Here is a 17,838-nt window from a genome sequence, read left to right on the forward strand (position 1 = left end):
CCCAGTGTCAACGGGCGAGAGGCGGGGTTCACCCTGGACAGGTCGCCAGTCCATCGCAGGGCCGACATAGAGACAGACAACCATTCACACTCACATTCATACCTACGGTCAATTTAGAGTATCAATCAGCCTCGTCCCCTCTTGATGTCTTTGGACTGTGGGAGGAAGCTGGAGTACCAGAGAGAACCCACACAGGAACAGGGAGAACATGCAGACTCCACACAGAAAGATCCTGTGCTGGAGCCGGGACTTGAACCTGGAACCTTCTTGCTGTGAGGCCACAGTGCTGACCACTGCACCACCGTGCAGCCCTTTAATAGCCAATTAATATTATAATTATTATTATTCCTGCTACTATGCACATATACAAAATCACATTCAGGTACGCACAGGCACACGCACACGCACGTGTATATATACAGTATATATATATATATATATAGATAGATAGATAGATAGATAGATAGATAGATAGATAGATAGATAGATAGATAGATAGATAGATAGATAGATAGATAGATAGATAGATATAGTCTTTGTTTTCTTTTCTTTTCTATTTTTCTATAGAGTTTTATTTATGTCTATTCTTCTTACCTTTATGGTAACAGTGCTGTGAATGTGTAGGAGATTGCAATTTCCCTGGCGGAACGTCCAAAAGGGATTAATAAAGTAGTCTGTCTGTCTGTCTGTCTGTAACACAGTGGGATATTAAATGCTCCGTATTCTCCACAACTTTGTTTCGCATACTCATCTGATAAACCCTTCCCTGTTAAAAACAATGTTTTCCTTCGTCCAACTGGTCGAACCTAAATCTTGTTCATGTTGTGGCCCCCTCCTTGTTTTTCTAGATACCACCAGTGCATTCACTGTCTCTGTATATGGTAGCACCTTTTCCACTGCTATCATTTTCCCATTTGGTTTAGATAGGATGACCACTGTTGCAGTTTCAAAGCAACAACAACAACAAGGATAACTCTCCCATCTTTGTTTATTGGCCTAAATGCACCCAAGCCGGCTTCACCCCAAAACATTTTCAAGATGGGAAAGAGCAGGTGGGGCTGCTAATTCAGCAGGTCAAATGTCAGATGGGAACAAGATCTATTATGGCAATATAATGAAATTAATCTGGTGAAACAAAAGGCCAACCACTCAGCACGGTATCCCACACTGTGTATTTCGAAAGGCGATGCAATATGCATGTTTACTAGTACTGTTTACTAGTATTCAGAGGTGAAAAATGTTCAATGACTGTAATTTCATTATATCAGTAGATTATTATTAATACAGTTTATTTTAATCACTTGCTTTTTTATTGATAAGTTCCACCTCCGCAGACATACAAGTCATACATGAACAGCCCACACCTGTCCAGGGTGAACCCCCCTGTCACTTGTAGCCGCTGGGATAGGCTCCTGGCCCCCGGCGACCCTTAATAAGAACAAGCGGAAGACAATGGATGGATGGGTGGATGGATGGGTGGATGGATGGAACAGCCCACAACCAAAACAACACAAAACAAGGACAATATTTCTTTGGAGTTACATTTCCAGCGGTTCCTCCTTTGTCATCTTGTCTTTATCCAAATCAGTTGGTTCTGTCCGCAGTCTTCGTCGCTCTTTTTATGTTTTTGAATAATGTCCACTTCTCCCAATTTTCTTCCAGCTGCGTTTGCTGTAGTCTCAGGTGACGTCTCAGTTTTTCCAGTGTGTAGATTTCTTCGGCAGTCCCAGTCCACTGGTCCTGACAGGGAGGGTCCACTCTACCCCATTTCCTTGTGATTGCTTTCTTACTGGCCATCAACAGTATTTTGGTCAAATACCTCTCCCTTACTCTTACTGCCTCTCTAGTAGAATGACAACTACAGAGGTATGGTACCATGTAGTTTGAAGGAATATCCTACCCCAGTATCTTTTGTATCTTTCCGTGCAAGATTCTCCTAAACTTCAGTATGTTACAGCATTTCCAAGATATGTGCGAGTGGTTTGCATCCACGACTCCACATTTCCTCCAACATGGCAGGTCTGTGCCCTTGCTTTTATTTTTTACCTTGGGTGTCGTAAACAACAACATTCATTTCCACAAGGGTTCTACCCTGATTTCCTTTTTGTTATAGTCTCTCAATTGTAGGTAACTCATGCTTATTTAGATCATATTTGTCTTTAATATTCAATGTTAATATTTCATGATGCAGTGGTCGGCACTGTGGCCTCACAGCAAGAAGGTTCCGGGTTCCAGTCCCGGCTCCATCACAGGATCTTTCTGTGTGAGTCTCCATGTTCTCCCTGTTCCTGTGTGGGTTCTCTCTGGTACTCCAGCTTCCTCCACAGTCCAAAGACATCAAGAGGGGACGAGGCTGATTGATACTCTAAATTGACTGTAGGGTTAGTCTCTTCCCTCTCTCTCTCTCTTTATCTCTGTCCCTCTCTTTCCTTCTGTATATCTGTCTTCCTCCATTCTCTGTCTTTGTCTCTGCCCCGCCCTCCTGCTGTCTTTCCCTCCAACCGGTCAAAGCAGAAGGCCGTCCCCACTGATCCTGGATCTGCTTGACGTTCCTGCCTGTTAAAGGAAGGTTTTCATCACCACTGTAGCAGGATGTGCTGCTGATGGAGAATTGTTGGTGTAGATTCATTGAAGGGGTGAGGTACTGGACCTGCTCTACTAGTAAAGAGTCATGAGAGAACTTTTGTTGTGATTTGGTGCTAAACAAATAAAACTGACTTGACTTGTAGGTGCCCTACAGCCTATGGTGCATACAGTATATGTCACATGAGGTTTAGTGCTCACTGACTGAAAAAACACATTTTCATGCATAATGTGCTCAGGCTCAGATCTGATTATCAGCAGGGTTGTGCCTCTCTTTGTGAGTCTCAATAATGTAATATAATTCCTTTTCATGTGAATCACTCTGAACTTGTTACTGCCTTTTCCTAACCCTGTTAAATGGCGTTGAGAAGATTTCCTCTCCCTGGTTTAGGGTCCAAGGAAAGAGGATGGTGCATTGTGTACAGTTTGTAAAGCCAATTAGGCCAACTTTGGGCTTTATAAATACAATTTGGTTGACGCAGTTATACGGCTTCAATAGAATACAAATAAACAAGAGTTCATCCATTTTAATAGATTATACAATAAACACGAAAAATGCTGTTGAAGGGTAGGTTCATGTAATAAGGTCTCAATAGGTCGCATCAATACTCTTGCAAACGCTACCGAATCCTGCCGTGTCCCTCCTTACCGAACGCGGCAAAAATTCAGTTAAAGGTTCAGAGTTAACAGCCACGATCAACAAGGAATACACTTTAGTGTTCACAATGGGCTGTGTTCACAGTCGAGATAGCTCAGAATCATTCAAGTAAAGTTCGTGACTTTGAAGTATCCTTTTAACCGGCGCATTTTTCACTCCCTTGTGATGAACACGGCGGTAATTTCAACACCAATAATCTGCTGTTCCTTCTTCCTCTCAATAGAGAAATGTGGCGATTGCATAGTACGCATTTATTAACAATCAATGTTTGGTCACTGCCCGTGTAGTGCAACTTCAGCTGGCAGGTTCTCTCACTCATTTTATTGCAGCGGCTTAGAAACCCAAGGAGACCACAAGATGTGTCGAGTAGAAAATGAAATGATACAAACTTGAACATGAGAATTTTTTTTTTCAATAAAAAATATTTAAATGTCATTAATCACTTTCTTAAAAAAAAAAAAAAAATTACAATAAATCTGCACCTACATTAAAAAAAACAAAACTGTCAAATACCCCAACACCCCGATGCCGAAAGTGTCAGGGGGTCAGAGACGAAAGCTGCGGGCTTAAAGAACAGATGCAGGTTGTAGAAAGAATGTCGTTGAGGCACCTTGATCTGCCAGACATAGTAATGGTCTGATATTAGCTATTCTGCATATTTTTATTATATTAAATGAGTTTAACTGCATAAATAAATCTGCTGACTCAACATCGTAGAAAAATGTTTGGTACCAAATACAAAACAGTTTCATTTCATCAGTTTTTGCCCTTCAGTGTTCACTGATGCCAAACAAGCGGCTGGACAAATTACATTCATTTCCTCCAATCATATTCCAACACCGATGTTCACGCTGTAATGACAGGATACTGATCAAATGAAAGTGTTAAGCCAACGTTAAATAATTTTCAGGTTTAAGGCGCAGAAAATATTTCATCCCATTCTAACATAGACATACACAAACATGAACAAAGGAGAAGTACCATATTAGTTTTGAAAAAGTGTGTAGTGCATTCAACCTCTAGATAGATACAGGTTCATTTTAAAGGGCTCTAAATGCAATATATACCGACTGAAATTGACCAAAGTGCACGATGCATAGTTGGTATTTGTGTAGAACGTCACGGCCCATGACCTCTGTTGGTTATCAGTTAGTTTTAGAGCGAGGACATTTTGTTTAGTCTGAATCAATCATTTATGGTTATTAAATAAGTGATGTTATCTGGAGTGGAGATATTTAGGTTAAAATAAGACATAATATATGTGAATTCTTTGAGCTAAAAGGAATCAAATAGAAATAAGACATTGCATGCAGAGACTGAGGCACCGTACTTGGCTCACTGTTCAACGCGTTAGTAAATGAAGAGGAATATCCAACCAAAAATGGGAAGTATGGCTGCCAGTGAGGCCTGGTCGGTCTAAATGTAAGAATGTTTTCATTTACAAGACTAAAACATTATACTGGACATCGAATTAAGTGGATCTCAGAATGGTGCGCACGTGATTCTCAGTTTCAGTTAAAAGGCCATTTCTTTTGCGTTCGTGTATTTTGAAAAATGGGGGGGGGGGGGGGGGGTAAGCCAGGTGTAATTAATCTATTCAGCTGTGGAAAAGTCTTATCCAGGTATGTCAGAAGTTCACAGGCGTTCCCCAAAGCTGCCAATCAGGACGACACAGCGCGGACTCCATGGGTGGGGCTTACATTTACGCTTGCGTCGTGGTATTTGGAAATAGGAAATACTGAAGGCTCGGGCGGACCAGGAGGCTCAAGAAGAGCTTTGGGAACTTCTTAAAGACGTCAATTACATCATAATACCCATAGAGGAGCAGTTTGTGGATCGACTCGCTTTACTAATACGCAAAAATAAGCCATCTTTTGCCTGCACCAGGAAGATAATGTGCTCACTAGTGTGTGTGTGTGTGTGTGTTTTTAAGCAGGACATTTTATTTTTAAGTAATAGAGGGATTTTGATTAAATTGCCTTGAGAGATAATATCACCACAGTTAGGCTAAAACTACACAAAACCAATAATTAACTTTGTAGATTTTAAAAGGTTGTCCTAGGTCATTGGCAGGATACAGGTAAAGGGTTCATACATATTATTAGTAGAAATGAACTCGTGACTTTTCCACACCCTTAAGAAACATTTTCTCCACGAGACCATTTCAGAAAAAAACAAAAAACAAAAACAAAAAAACAACTGTCACATTTTCCAGCAGATATTTAACTAGAGTAAAGTGAGAGTAAATATGAAACAAACAGCAATGCTTTTGTCAGTTGAGCTTAACCGAATCACACGTTCTCTAAGATGCCACGATTGGTGAAGCAAATAGCCATAATTTCTCCACTTTCTCTGACATTTTCATCTATTTTTCAAAGAATTTCGAGGTCTGGAAATATCTTCAAATTCCATTACGTATGTACCTTGTAGTTATTGGTGGGTGTTTTTGGACATGGAAATGTCTTAATCAAATTCCGCGTGTCCTATTTTTCAACAAAATAATTTCAACATTTTGATGAGATTGGAGCGATGACACTGAAGCTACCAGAGATAGGATGGATATCCAGAGGACCTCATTTAAGCCAGGGAGCAGAATTTATGAGCTGATTTTGATGACACTGTGTTCACATCTTGTATCTATGTAGCGTCGTTGCCGGTGGGGGTGGTGGTGGTTACGCGCTCTCCCTCGGTGCTTTCTCGTTTGATAAATGCACTTGCAGCAACATCACCCCCTCCCCAACCTCGTGAAAATGGGCCACAACTCAAACCAATCACTGCACAAGTATAGAATTCAAAGCTTGAGGTGCAAGCTTGTAGTTATAACTTTAAAAAAAAAAATTTTTAAGAAGAATGACTGTATGGCAGTCTAGAATCAGTGTCAAAGTTGCTGCCAGTTAGTGACATATATTTCAAATATCAGCTACAGTTGTGTCTGGAACATTCCATCCTCTGGTTTGTGCTCTTTTAAAACAAAAAAAATCCCCTTTAAGAAGGTTATCATACATAATCTTCAGCAAAATCTTCCAATGTTTTCCTCTCTCGTACCCTGTGTTGGTCGTATCAGTTATTCCTTTAAACTGATTGATTTTGGTTTTTGTGGAGACATGAATACTTGTAGACAATGAGGGAAAATATAAGCGGTGTGAAAATGTCTTCATGAAAGAGCTAAAATATTTCATTCAGTTAGCAAATAACAGTCACGGCTGTTAAGAAAACTGGTGAGCGTTACCCAGCCGTCTTCCCCAAACTGGAGTAACAAGGGGAAAAAAAATTCACGTTATAGACGAACTCTTTGTGGCTTAGTGCGCATAACATATGCACTGAAGGCATGACATTTCCTGTCTTCAAACAGGATTTAGTGTTACTTGCTGTTCGTCATATCTTCGGCCTCCATCCATTAATGAACTGCATTAGCTTCTTCACTTGCAGTTTGCTCAGCTTGAAGTCCTCAGACAAAATCTCCTCAGTGAGCTGCTGTAGCAAATTTCCATCAATCTTCTCCAAAACGAAAAGACAGACAATGTCATCTGGCAGGCCAATGAATCGAAGAGATTTTGACACCTCCTCTATAGAAAGCCCAACCAGGCTAGATGGGGGCTGCCACTGTGCAGCTGGAGACACTGATGGATAGCTGGGAGTTAATGGGTTCAAGCCCTGCTCATGTTGAGTAAGAGAGTAATTAGATGTGTCCGGCTTTGTGTCACATACTGATCCAGACGATATGTCTGTGCATTTCTTTAAGGTGTTTGGTTTTGGTGTTCTAGGTGGCAGGATGGGGCAAGAGAGGCTCTGCTTTGTGTTTGATTCTTCTATTGGCTTGTTTCTGTACATTTCTGCATTATAACTTGAGGATTTGGTGCTGAACTGATTGAGAGAGGCCTTCTGCAACCTGAAGTCTTTACTGCTCTGTAAAAGCTCTTGGTCATCAAAGTCAAGGAGGCTGGATGTGCAGGTTTTCGGGGCACTTGGGGTTCTTTTTCTTGGGTAACTGTAGTAACTTCGACAGCTGGCTGGTAGAAATTCCTCCATAGCGCGAGATTCTTCTCTGCTGTAGTTATTTGGCCAAGACAATCTGGAGGACATTCCATCTGATGGCAGGCTTCCACTTGGCAAAGTAGTGCTCAGCTCAGTGGTGGCGGAATTAGCCCAGTTACAAGTGTAACACACACTGCCTGGCTCTTTTGGGTCAGCTGTCTCTTGTTCACATGCTCCACTACTGTTGGAAAAACACATAATTTAGCACAGAGGCACAAACTTTGTGCAAATATTATTTTGGGATTTAAATCTTCCTCACCTAAAATACAGATGGGTTCTAAACTGAGGGCACGAGGGCCCCACTGGCCCTTTCCCCATCCCTACCCTTCTATTACTGTCATCTTCGTTCAGACCAGACAGGTTTTTGTTTTCACTTGGGTCTTTATACACCTGATCTTTCATGTTGTTGGCACTAATAAGGTGACAAAATTTGTTCAGTGACAGAAAGACGAAAGTCTACATTAGTAGTTACAAGTGCCTGTGACAGATCCTGCTATATAAGGGTCACTTCAGGACCACATTTTGCGACGATAACAGGCTCTCCATGTGAAATCGATACCATCCACACACGACTGAGTGGTAAACATCTAGTTGGTTACAGGGGAAATCACCCAGCGTCAGACCCTATCAGCCATGCAGAAAGAGCATACCCCAGCTGTTTCATTCTCATGAGTTGAAATTGTGTCAGATGTGCTATGAAGCACTTCCAATCCTTACATGTTGTGGAGCCCCGAGGAGTAATAGGAGAGGGTTGGACTGGGAGAACGAGTGTCTTGCTGTCGTGGCTTAGACAGGATGGGCACTGACGGCATCTGTTTCAGACTTCGTGGTGGAATTGGCGGGGCATTCAAAAGACGACATTCTTCCTTCACCTGGAAAAGTATGATCCACCTTTAAACTGACAGCAAAACTTCCAACAGTTTTTTTCCCCCCCCCCATAAAACATAGGTGTTAAGTTGCGTTCACACCATGGTGATGAAAATCTTTGTCCCCCTTCACTGGCTTGAGTTTGGCCTCTTGAGTGCATCAATCCAAGAGTATTCTCATCCAGAAACGAAGACAGGAACACAACAACTGTAGTCGTACTACGACTCCTTGTCTACATTTTAAACATCTTTTGGGTCTGAATGGAGGTGTTCAAGCCTTTTAATCTGGTTGTTTTACCTTCATGAAGCCAACGATTTGCCAGCAGAAGCTGCTGTGCCACGGCCCATGAGCTCTAAATGGCTTACTGTTGCTGGCAAGTATTGAGGCCTCTCAAGTTAACTGTTCACATTATGAGGACCTCACTTTTCTGACAACCACTACAGAGACATTCAAACCAACGGCAAACCTACACTTCTTGCCACCCTCGCTGGATTCTGTGCCCATGGTACCTTACAGACAATGGCCACAGAAAGGTCCACCGAGTCTGGACTAGGGATGTCACGATTCAAGATTTTGGTGGTACGATTTTAGTCAGAAGAATAATCACGATTACATGAGTAATTTGTGTGAATACTTTTCACAACAGTACTAATGCATAAAATCACACAAACACATTTGAAGATGTTGACCTTTTTACAGGTTATTTATTGCTGCCTTTCAAACACAATACTGTATGACACTGCATGTTAAAAGAAGAACTGCAAATTAAAAACAAACAAACTTTTATTTCTCCCCAAAGAGAACAAACACAGCAAAAGGCTGCAGCAGCCTCTTGATAAACTTTATTAACATTGTTGGCTAACCATAATAGTGAACTTAGAAATGTGGACATAGCTTTTACTTAAACATTCATCTGCCTTTAAAAACAATAAATACAACATAAAAAGATATAAAACAAAAAGACACAAATCTCTAGAATTAAATATAAGCTACATAGGCTTTTCTTTCTTGGAACAACAACAAAAAAAAGGCTGCAGAACCCACCTACATCAGGGCCTTTGGCTAACTACCAGTCCTACTAGAGCACGTTAAAGTGCAAAAATGTGAGCATATTCACATTCTCAGTGCTCAGCCTTGACCACTAAAGAGTCTGGATATGGCCACTTGTGCTAAATACCCTTTCTGATGGCACACTCGTTGCCAGGATACATAGGTACTTAATGACCACTTCTGACAGAATTGGAATTTCTTCCGTATCTGCCTTCCACCATTCCACTGGGTCGGCACTAACTGTGGGAAAGGACAAGTACAGTTACACCTCATCATCAAGTCTTTCTTGGACTGAGGGCTTTCCACTTCCGGATGCAGTTACCCTGTTCATCTTGGCAGCTGTGGTTTTCTTTAACAATCCACACAGGCTCTTCTCTTTTAATGTTGTTGTTATTGTTGGTGTTGGTGTTGGAGAAAGAAGCAGAAGGGCTCTGGGTGGCTTCTGTTGAAGATGCATCTCAGACTTAATGTGAACCAAATACTATTGCTTCTTCAATGCATCCTTTGACTGTCTGATCCAAGTTCACAAATTTCCTAAGAGCCTGGGATCGATACAACTGGATATGTTCAAAACATTCTTCATTTCTTCTGTGTATCTCAGCTGCATTAGCAGGTCTTTTCTCATAATCTCTTTCATTTGCTATCTGTCAGTTGTCCGTGAAGTATCTCATTGCTGATGTGCTCCAAGACCGGCATCAGGGCAGAAAGTGTGACGTGTTTCTCTGAGGCCAGGACATCTGAACTCACGGAGAGGTCCCAGGACCTGGCTCACCTCTTCCAGGACGGTGATGTCTTAGTCCTTCGGCATAAGATGCCAGGAGTTTTGGTCACCTGACAGTTCCATACAAATGGCCAGTTGCTGCTCTATGAAACATGCAACCATCTCATATGTGGAGCCCCACCTGGTGATGACATCATATATCAGTACTTGTTCAGGAAGGTCCAACTCTCTCTGTTTCTGCTAAAGAGCATGCATTCTTTCCCAACTTGTAGAAAATGCATCCACTGTATGTCTGTGTGCCCTGATTGCAACATCCACTCTCTGTATTTTGAGGACTTTGGAAATGGCAAAACTCAAATTATGGCCAAAACAAGAGAGCCATACACATGGAAATGTTTGGAATGCTTTTTTCATATTGCCAGCATTATCTGTGGTAATTCCACCCTGAGAGGGTTTATTCATTTTCCAGTCCAGGAGCATGTTATCCATCATTTCTGTGATATTCTCTGCTGTGTGGTCCTCTGGGGAAAAAAACATTTTTTCCAAACAGCCAGACTTGAGCTTCCAATCAGCAGAAAGGTAGTGGACAGTAGAGCTCATGAAGGGTTCCCCTCTACCACAACTGCTGGTCCACAGGTCTGTGGTTGCACCAAACCACAGACCTTCTCCCAACTGTTCTTCTGAACATACTCGTACCTGCTGCTACATGACTGGAATTTTGTTTGTGGAGAAGTCATTCCCTTGTTGGAACTTTGTATTGCGGCACTGCTTCATTCATCAGATGGAGGAAACTAGGTTTTTCCACAGTCTGATATGGCATCATATCCCTGGCGACAAAATAGGCCACAGCTTCATTCAATTCCTGGGCTTGCTTGGAGGTAGGAGCAAACATCACACGCTTTGCAAAGGTTTCTGCTACAGATGGCTGTTGAGCGGCAGCCTGAGCACCAGACTTTCGCTAAAGGTAAGCAAGGGAAATGAAAATACTGTAAGTAACTCATACCCAGAGGAACCTTTTTGTATAGCACTGACTTATGTTCAAACAGTATTTTTGTGTCATAGTTAAAAACATAATTCATAAGGGCGGCAAAGTGGTGCAGTGGTCAGCACCGTGGCCTCACAGCAAGAGGGTTCAAGGTTCGAGCCCTGGCTCCAGCACAGGATCTGACTGTGTGAGTCTGCATGTTCTCCCTGTTCCTGTGTGGGTTCTCTCTGGTACTCCAGCTTCCTCCCACAGTCCAAAGACATCAAGAGGGCACGAGGCTGATTGATACTCTAAATTGACCGTAGGTGTGACTGTGAGTGTGAATGGTTGTCTGTCTATATACAGTATGTTGGCCTTGCAATGGACTGGCTGCTCACCTGAAGGCTGCTAGGATAGGCTCCTCCCCCCACCCGACCCTTAACAGGATAAGCAGTAGAAAATGGATGGATGGATGGATAATTCATAAGACCTGAAGTAGATATTTTGAATCGGCAAAAGACTGACTAAAATGAAGAAAGGAAAAAAGAAACAGACTAAAATGATACCAACTATAAATGGGAATTAACTCTCAGAATAAATATGAAGAATATCGCCCAGCTACATTGCTTGAAGAAAAGTTGTCGCATGTATCATGAGTCTCTTGGTTTGTGCTATTTGTTGCACTGAAGCACCCACTTTGGTAATCCTGTTCCCATGCCTTTATGTGGAGTAATAAGAATATCCTACTACGTGTAGTGCAGTGGCGGCTGAGACAATGAATGTATGTTTGGAATGTACGAGGATAACTGGCTAGTAATTTCACCAAATAAATAAGTTGTAGTTTGTCTTTAGGCTAGGCCAGATTTGCAAAATCCTTGATGGGACGAAGCTCGAAATACACTCTGGCGACATTTTATAGTTCAAAATCACCGTCAATCAAACCTAATTGCATCATTTATCCATCTAGTTTTAAGGCAGTGAAAAAAAAAAGCTATTCTATACAGTGGCTGCCCATGGACACTGAGCTTTTACAGGCAAAAATAGCTAGCCGATTCTGAACGAACTCATTTGGAACATCTTCCAACGCATTTAGTCATTGAAATGTTGACACAACCATACATGAACCATTTTTCTTTTAACATTTTATAGATAGCCAAGCTTCCCTCACATTAGAAAAATCACCCCTAAAAGTGACAAGAATTTAAACGTGGTTGAAAGTAAATAGGGATTCAGGGGACCTAATGGGGTGCTTCACTGTAACCATATGGTTACACCATTGATTGTAAAAGCCTACCGATGAAGCAGTATCAACCGAAACGTATCACTTAGCACTTCCCTTCCGTACTAATAAGTAATGACTTAACTACTTGCCACCAATGTATTTTCACTGGGTTGTTTTGCCTTACCTTTATTTTGGTGTGCAAAGCAGGGGGGTGGTCCCGCAGGTGCTGCAGTAAATTTGACATGTTGGATCCTTTGGCAGCAATTTTTTTTTTGCGGCACGTTTTGTAGAAAGGTGATCCCCTTGTCTTTAATGACACCTTCAGCATCTTTGGGTTAGCTAAATAGTCCCATTCCGCAGACTTAAGACGTTTCTTTGGCGAGGATTAAGTGTTCCTGTCTCGTTGTTGTTCTTCTGTCATTGCCGTGCAGTCATGGAGTATCTTCTGGTGGAACTAACAGCTGTAAGTTTGAGTTTACCACTTGTCACACTGTTTTGGCTCAGTGTAAGTCGCACTAACCTGTCTATGAGGCCAGCTTTACCTCCGGTAGCCACTTTTTTTTTTAATTTCGACAAACAAACAGTGAGGGTTGGGCCTCCACAATTTATTAACCGTGATGTTTCATACCGTGATTAATGGTCAAACCGGTTAACCATGACATCCCTTGACTGGATCCATGTCATCAAATCATTCCAGAATTCACCACTAGTTTGACTGTCTCTGTAATGGTTACCATCTTATCACCTCTGGGTGCACAAACACATGAACAGCATTTTCTGACACAACAAGATGTCAGTCATGTCAGAAGAATCTTTCTTCTGATAGGTTTTTCGCAACACAGCATTACACAAATGTCTTGCTCAAGAGGAAAATTTCAAACTTGTACAACTAGGTGAATGAGGAGAAAAAGGTGCATTCCCTAACAAGACCAGACATAAATTATTTACTTTATATGTAGTCTAATCATGTCAAAAATTCACTTCAATTTTGGTGTGAACATAAATTTAGACACTTGTGAAGTACAAAGCTAATACTCACAGCTTCAGACTTGGGCGGGACAGGCGGTGGAGTAAGAGACACATCTGAACTGGTAATTGCACCAATCGGGCAGGTGACTGGATATGACAGCGCTGCTGTTGTAGCACAGCCATTGTTGATGCCTTGGCTTCCTTCATTTAATGATGTTTTGGGGATCTGGCCTCTCAAGTGATCCAGCCACAGCTCTTCGTAGGGAACATCAGACTTGCTGAGGGGCGGTTGCTGGTTTGTGCAATCCAGCAGCTCTGAGAAACAGGGTTCTGTTTCTCCTGAGTCAGAGGGAATGCTGTCAGACGGCAGAAGAGCCCAATCCCCACAGAGTGTCATGCATCCCTGCAGGTTGACTTCACTGTTACCATGCAGATTGTTGCCATACACACACACAGATAGTCGGTGGAAGGACTGGGTGAGTTCATCCCGGGCATAAGTTAGAGAGCTGGGCATCTGCATGTTGCTGGGGCACCCATTAGAAGTGCTGCTGCTTCCACTGCTTCCACTGCAACTACCATTCCCACTGCTTTTTTTGGGGCTCTTACCATCATCATTCCAGTCTGTCCGCACATCTCGGACAGCCCGAGAATAGTCATCTATATCAAACTGCTCCTGGCAGAAGGAGAACCAACGATGGACCATGGTGTTGAGCCACAACTCTCCTTGTAGCAGTTCCTCTGGAATAATAAACCTTGGCATTGCCATATGAAAGGGAAAATGGATTGGGATTATTTTGTTGCTTCGCAGAATGCAGCACACAACCACAGTCTTTGTCTGAATGTTGACCAATTTGTAACGATGACCTTCCCGGATGAGATGAAGGTCATGCTGATTGCGTGGCGGACTGCTGGGCACTGTGACATTGACCGGCAGGCGAGTTTTCTCCACAATGTTCCTGATGGTATGCTCACCATCCTGCATCTGAAGCTCCAGTGGACTACAGGTGCTAAACCTGCCTTTGCACTGGAATGGCAGGCTGATGCTCTCATTGGTGCGATGGTTCATGCAGATTAGGCAGGGCATCTTGCCCCGGCCGATCTTACTGATGGAATTTAGTTTCCCAATCTTCTTAAAAATGGTATTGAATCTGGATTTTTCTTTGGAGGTCTTGGCATAGAGGATCTCAGCCTGGCCCATTAATGTCAATTCATCACCAGTGCTCAGAGTTATATTGTAAACTTCAGTGTCTTCATTGCATTCCCCTGATGCCATCTGTAAAAAGATGACATAACATGAGAAATATAGATGCCAACAAAGAGAGTGCACCCACCCCCACCCTAAGATCTTTCTCCCCTGTGTACTGCCAGGGCTGTAAATCCATTTCAAGTAACATACTAGTTAAAGCTGAGGAGAAGCTAAAATCAAGAAGTGATCACAACAATTAAGGATTCAGAAGGATGATTTTTTCTTTCATGTTATACATTTGTTTGTATTCTATATTTAATATTTTCCATTGTGAATAACTGAATTGTTTCGCAATTGAATTTTGAAGGGCAGAAGGACAAAATTTGAAAGTCAGACTCTAACGAAATGTGTAGAAGTAATTGCCGAGAAGTACGAATCGCCATGGCATGAACGTAGCAGGTCAAGAAAGCGAGGTGAAAAAAAGGGTCTCAAATGGGGTTAATGCTAAGCTGGCCATGCAGTGGGCGAATGCACCATTCCATGCCTGGTGCTTCTCTTGCAATCACTGGCTATTGCAGGTTTTCGCTCACTATTTCAATGCTTTCCATTTCACAATACAGAATTTGACTCGGATATCAGTGGGCAATGATCTGATGTACCTTTACATTGAAACTGATTTCTTCCATGACGTAAACCCTTTCAGGGAATGCTTTGGCCACCTCCTCCACACTGTTGAAGTATTGCACAGGCTCCTTGACATCTCGGTCCTGCTCCAGTAGCTTAAACTGACCTAAAATAGGGAAAGACACACATCAATATATGCAACTGCAACAAGTTCAAGCTAGAACTGAAGCTACATTGACTGGAGCTTAATCTTGTCAGGATATCCATGACAGCTTCTTAATAAATCTGACACAGTCTTATTTTCAAAGGAGTTACATGACTTGCGAGTTGATAAACTGATATAAAATTTGTTCATCAACTGATGACCTAATTATTTTCATGAAGCTTTAAAATGTTCTTTTTAAGATTCCTAAAATTCATTGAAGGGTTCATGTATTGTATGTGATTAATTTGTATTTGAATGCAATCAATTTTTCACTGGCAAACACTGTACCTTCATACTGTTGAATTATCAAATATGGATAAAGATACATCAAAAGACAATACCAAGAATTATCTGTACATATAATGAGCTTACCTTCATAATGAACTGGGATCTCTATTTTGGGCCCTATAACATAGTGTCCCTCCTCCAGACTGTGAGCAGTAATAGTTGTCCACTGACGGCATGAATGAATCAAGAGGTAGTCATTGTCTCTGAGCCCTTCAACCAACTGACCTACAGGAGTGAACACAACACAGTAACTTACTCAACAGAAGCATCGAGCGTACGTGTTCATCTAAAAAATATACGGCACAGCTGATAACGACGACGGAAAAAAGCAATGGGATACACAACACTGACTTCACTTAGGTATTAGGTCTTGATACAGTTCTCGCCTATGGCTACGTTGCCAAGAATCATCAGTAACTATCATATGACTGACTAGCATGACTGACAAAAGCAGGAACAAACAAGAAAACAACAACAACAACAACAAACAGTCCTGACAAGAAAATGGGTTATGACAGCATTGAGATGCCTCTGTAGTGACCATTCGCAAGACCCATCATTTTTAAAGCTTATGTCCGATGTCAATAGCGGGAAGGGCTGGGCAATATTGGGGAAAAAATGAATACTGGAATGAGGACACTTTTTTTCTATAGAAATTACAATATGACGTCTCAGATAATTCCATGCTCATCAAGGTCATGTACGGTAATTGTAAGAGTATACAATGCAACCATTTCAGAAATCAATTTGACAGAAATCTGACCAACTATTTGCTTATTGGCCACGATTTGAACAGCAAAATTATATATCACTATTCAATTTTAGGATTGAAAAAATCCATGATGCCATGACAGGTAGGCCATGAAGCCGTACTGACTAGCCTTTCCTGTGGGGATGGAATCGCACAATAACTCCTGTTACAGTTACATCATGGCATGTCCAATAAAATAATCGTACTATGACAAAGCAATCATTGATATACTGCAAGACAATTATTCTACAATACATCACGATTATTGTGAGATGAGAAGAAGTACAACAAAGTGCTTCACTTAGTTCCTTATGAGTACACATTGTGTTAATTGCTTTCTACACCAACTCATATATCAATAATTAGCCTTGGTGTATCAAGATCATATTGCCAGCAGATGTTTTATATGAACGTTTTGTGATATCAATATTCAATCAAAAATAATCAACATGCTTATGTTAGTCTACCACTGTAACTCGAAACGAAAATTGTGAAGGGACTTCCTGCACCGTTGAAACCATCACTTTACATGTCAGATATAGGAGGATATATTGTCTCCCACTGTGCCTTCAGATAAGAAATCAATGTTTTTAATAGCCTTGATTGGACAATTAATTTTTTCAAATCTTGTCAAGTGTGCAACTCCAACAATGACGACTGTGGCTTACAGTTCCCAGCAAAGCAGTTGATACGTGGGTCTGCGCAGGGATGTGCAAAGATTGTTAGGTGGTCATCTGTTAACACAATTTTAAAACCGCGTTATTTGAGCTTCCTAAAATCGACTGAGCAGAAAATGTACAGGCTGTCCAACGAATTTACGAAGGCATTGAAGCTCGCGTAACGCCAACATTGTCTGAAAATCTTTACTCAAAAAGTTCATCTGCACTTGCGTTGCAACGTTTCGATTCCATGTTCGCCATTCTTTACGAGCGATTGTTTTGTTGATAACCAAAATCGTACGCTGGTAAAGTCGACAGAAGAACTTACAAACGGCGTAGTTTACCTTAGCTGTGAATTAGCCTTTTAACGTTAGCAGATAGCAAATGCTAGGTAGCGATTGCCATTAAGTTACTGACCGTTATCCAGCTTGACGATTTGAGGCAACCTGTACGCAGTGACCAGCTGATCTAATGGTAAGGACGTCGTGCTCCATGTAACATCTTTTAAGTTGTTGTACAACATTGTTCCAATGTCCATTTTGCTCGCTTGCATTAGCTACCAAGTGGGCTAGCTGTGTGTAAACACGGCCACAAAAGGCTACTCTAAGCTAACCAACTGGACAATACAGCTACTCTCCATCTACAATTCTTAATTTGCCAAGATTCTTGGTAACTGTTGCATATTTCCATTCCAATTCCCTACGTATCATAAAAGTCTGTAGTCTTAAAATGTAGCAGAGCCATGTTTGGTTAGGTTCCAATTAGTTAGCCAGATCAGAAGCGGAAGTGCGTATTCTCTCCTTCAAAATAAGAGCAATTATTTACTTTAGGGTACACTGGCCGCGTTCTCAGTGAAATAATTCATTGAAGGACTATGAAATCACAAATAGTTTGTTTGAATTCGTGGCATGTGCTAATAAGATGTTGTATTTCATTTGCATACCATATATTTTCTAAATATTTGCTTGGATGTAATAATTTATGTGTCTGCAGGGTGGTGCAGTGGTCAGCACTGTGACCTCACAGCAAGAAGGTTCAAGTCCCGGCTCCAGCACA

At 41.6% G+C, this 17,838-nt stretch overlaps 1 protein-coding gene across 1 annotated transcript; it reads right to left on the reverse strand.

The window, feature by feature from the left end:
* Positions 1-1,800: 1,800 nt before the first annotated feature.
* On the reverse strand, positions 1,801-17,649 carry garem1 (GRB2 associated regulator of MAPK1 subtype 1). Its single transcript, XM_086192111.1, has 6 exons — positions 17,200-17,649; positions 15,457-15,597; positions 14,915-15,045; positions 13,140-14,342; positions 7,994-8,148; positions 1,801-7,457 (listed from the first exon to the last, which is right to left on the reverse strand). The coding sequence occupies exons 1-6, from the start codon at positions 17,333-17,335 to the stop codon at positions 6,617-6,619; spliced, it is 2,607 nt and encodes an 868-aa protein (XP_086048237.1). The 5' UTR covers positions 17,336-17,649; the 3' UTR covers positions 1,801-6,616.
* Positions 17,650-17,838: the final 189 nt, after the last annotated feature.

This window comes from Aulostomus chinensis, chromosome 21 (genome assembly GCF_037954235.1).
Source record: "Aulostomus chinensis isolate RoL2024-O1b breed Wild chromosome 21, RoL_Achi_v1.0, whole genome shotgun sequence".
NCBI lineage: Eukaryota > Metazoa > Chordata > Actinopteri > Syngnathiformes > Aulostomidae > Aulostomus > Aulostomus chinensis.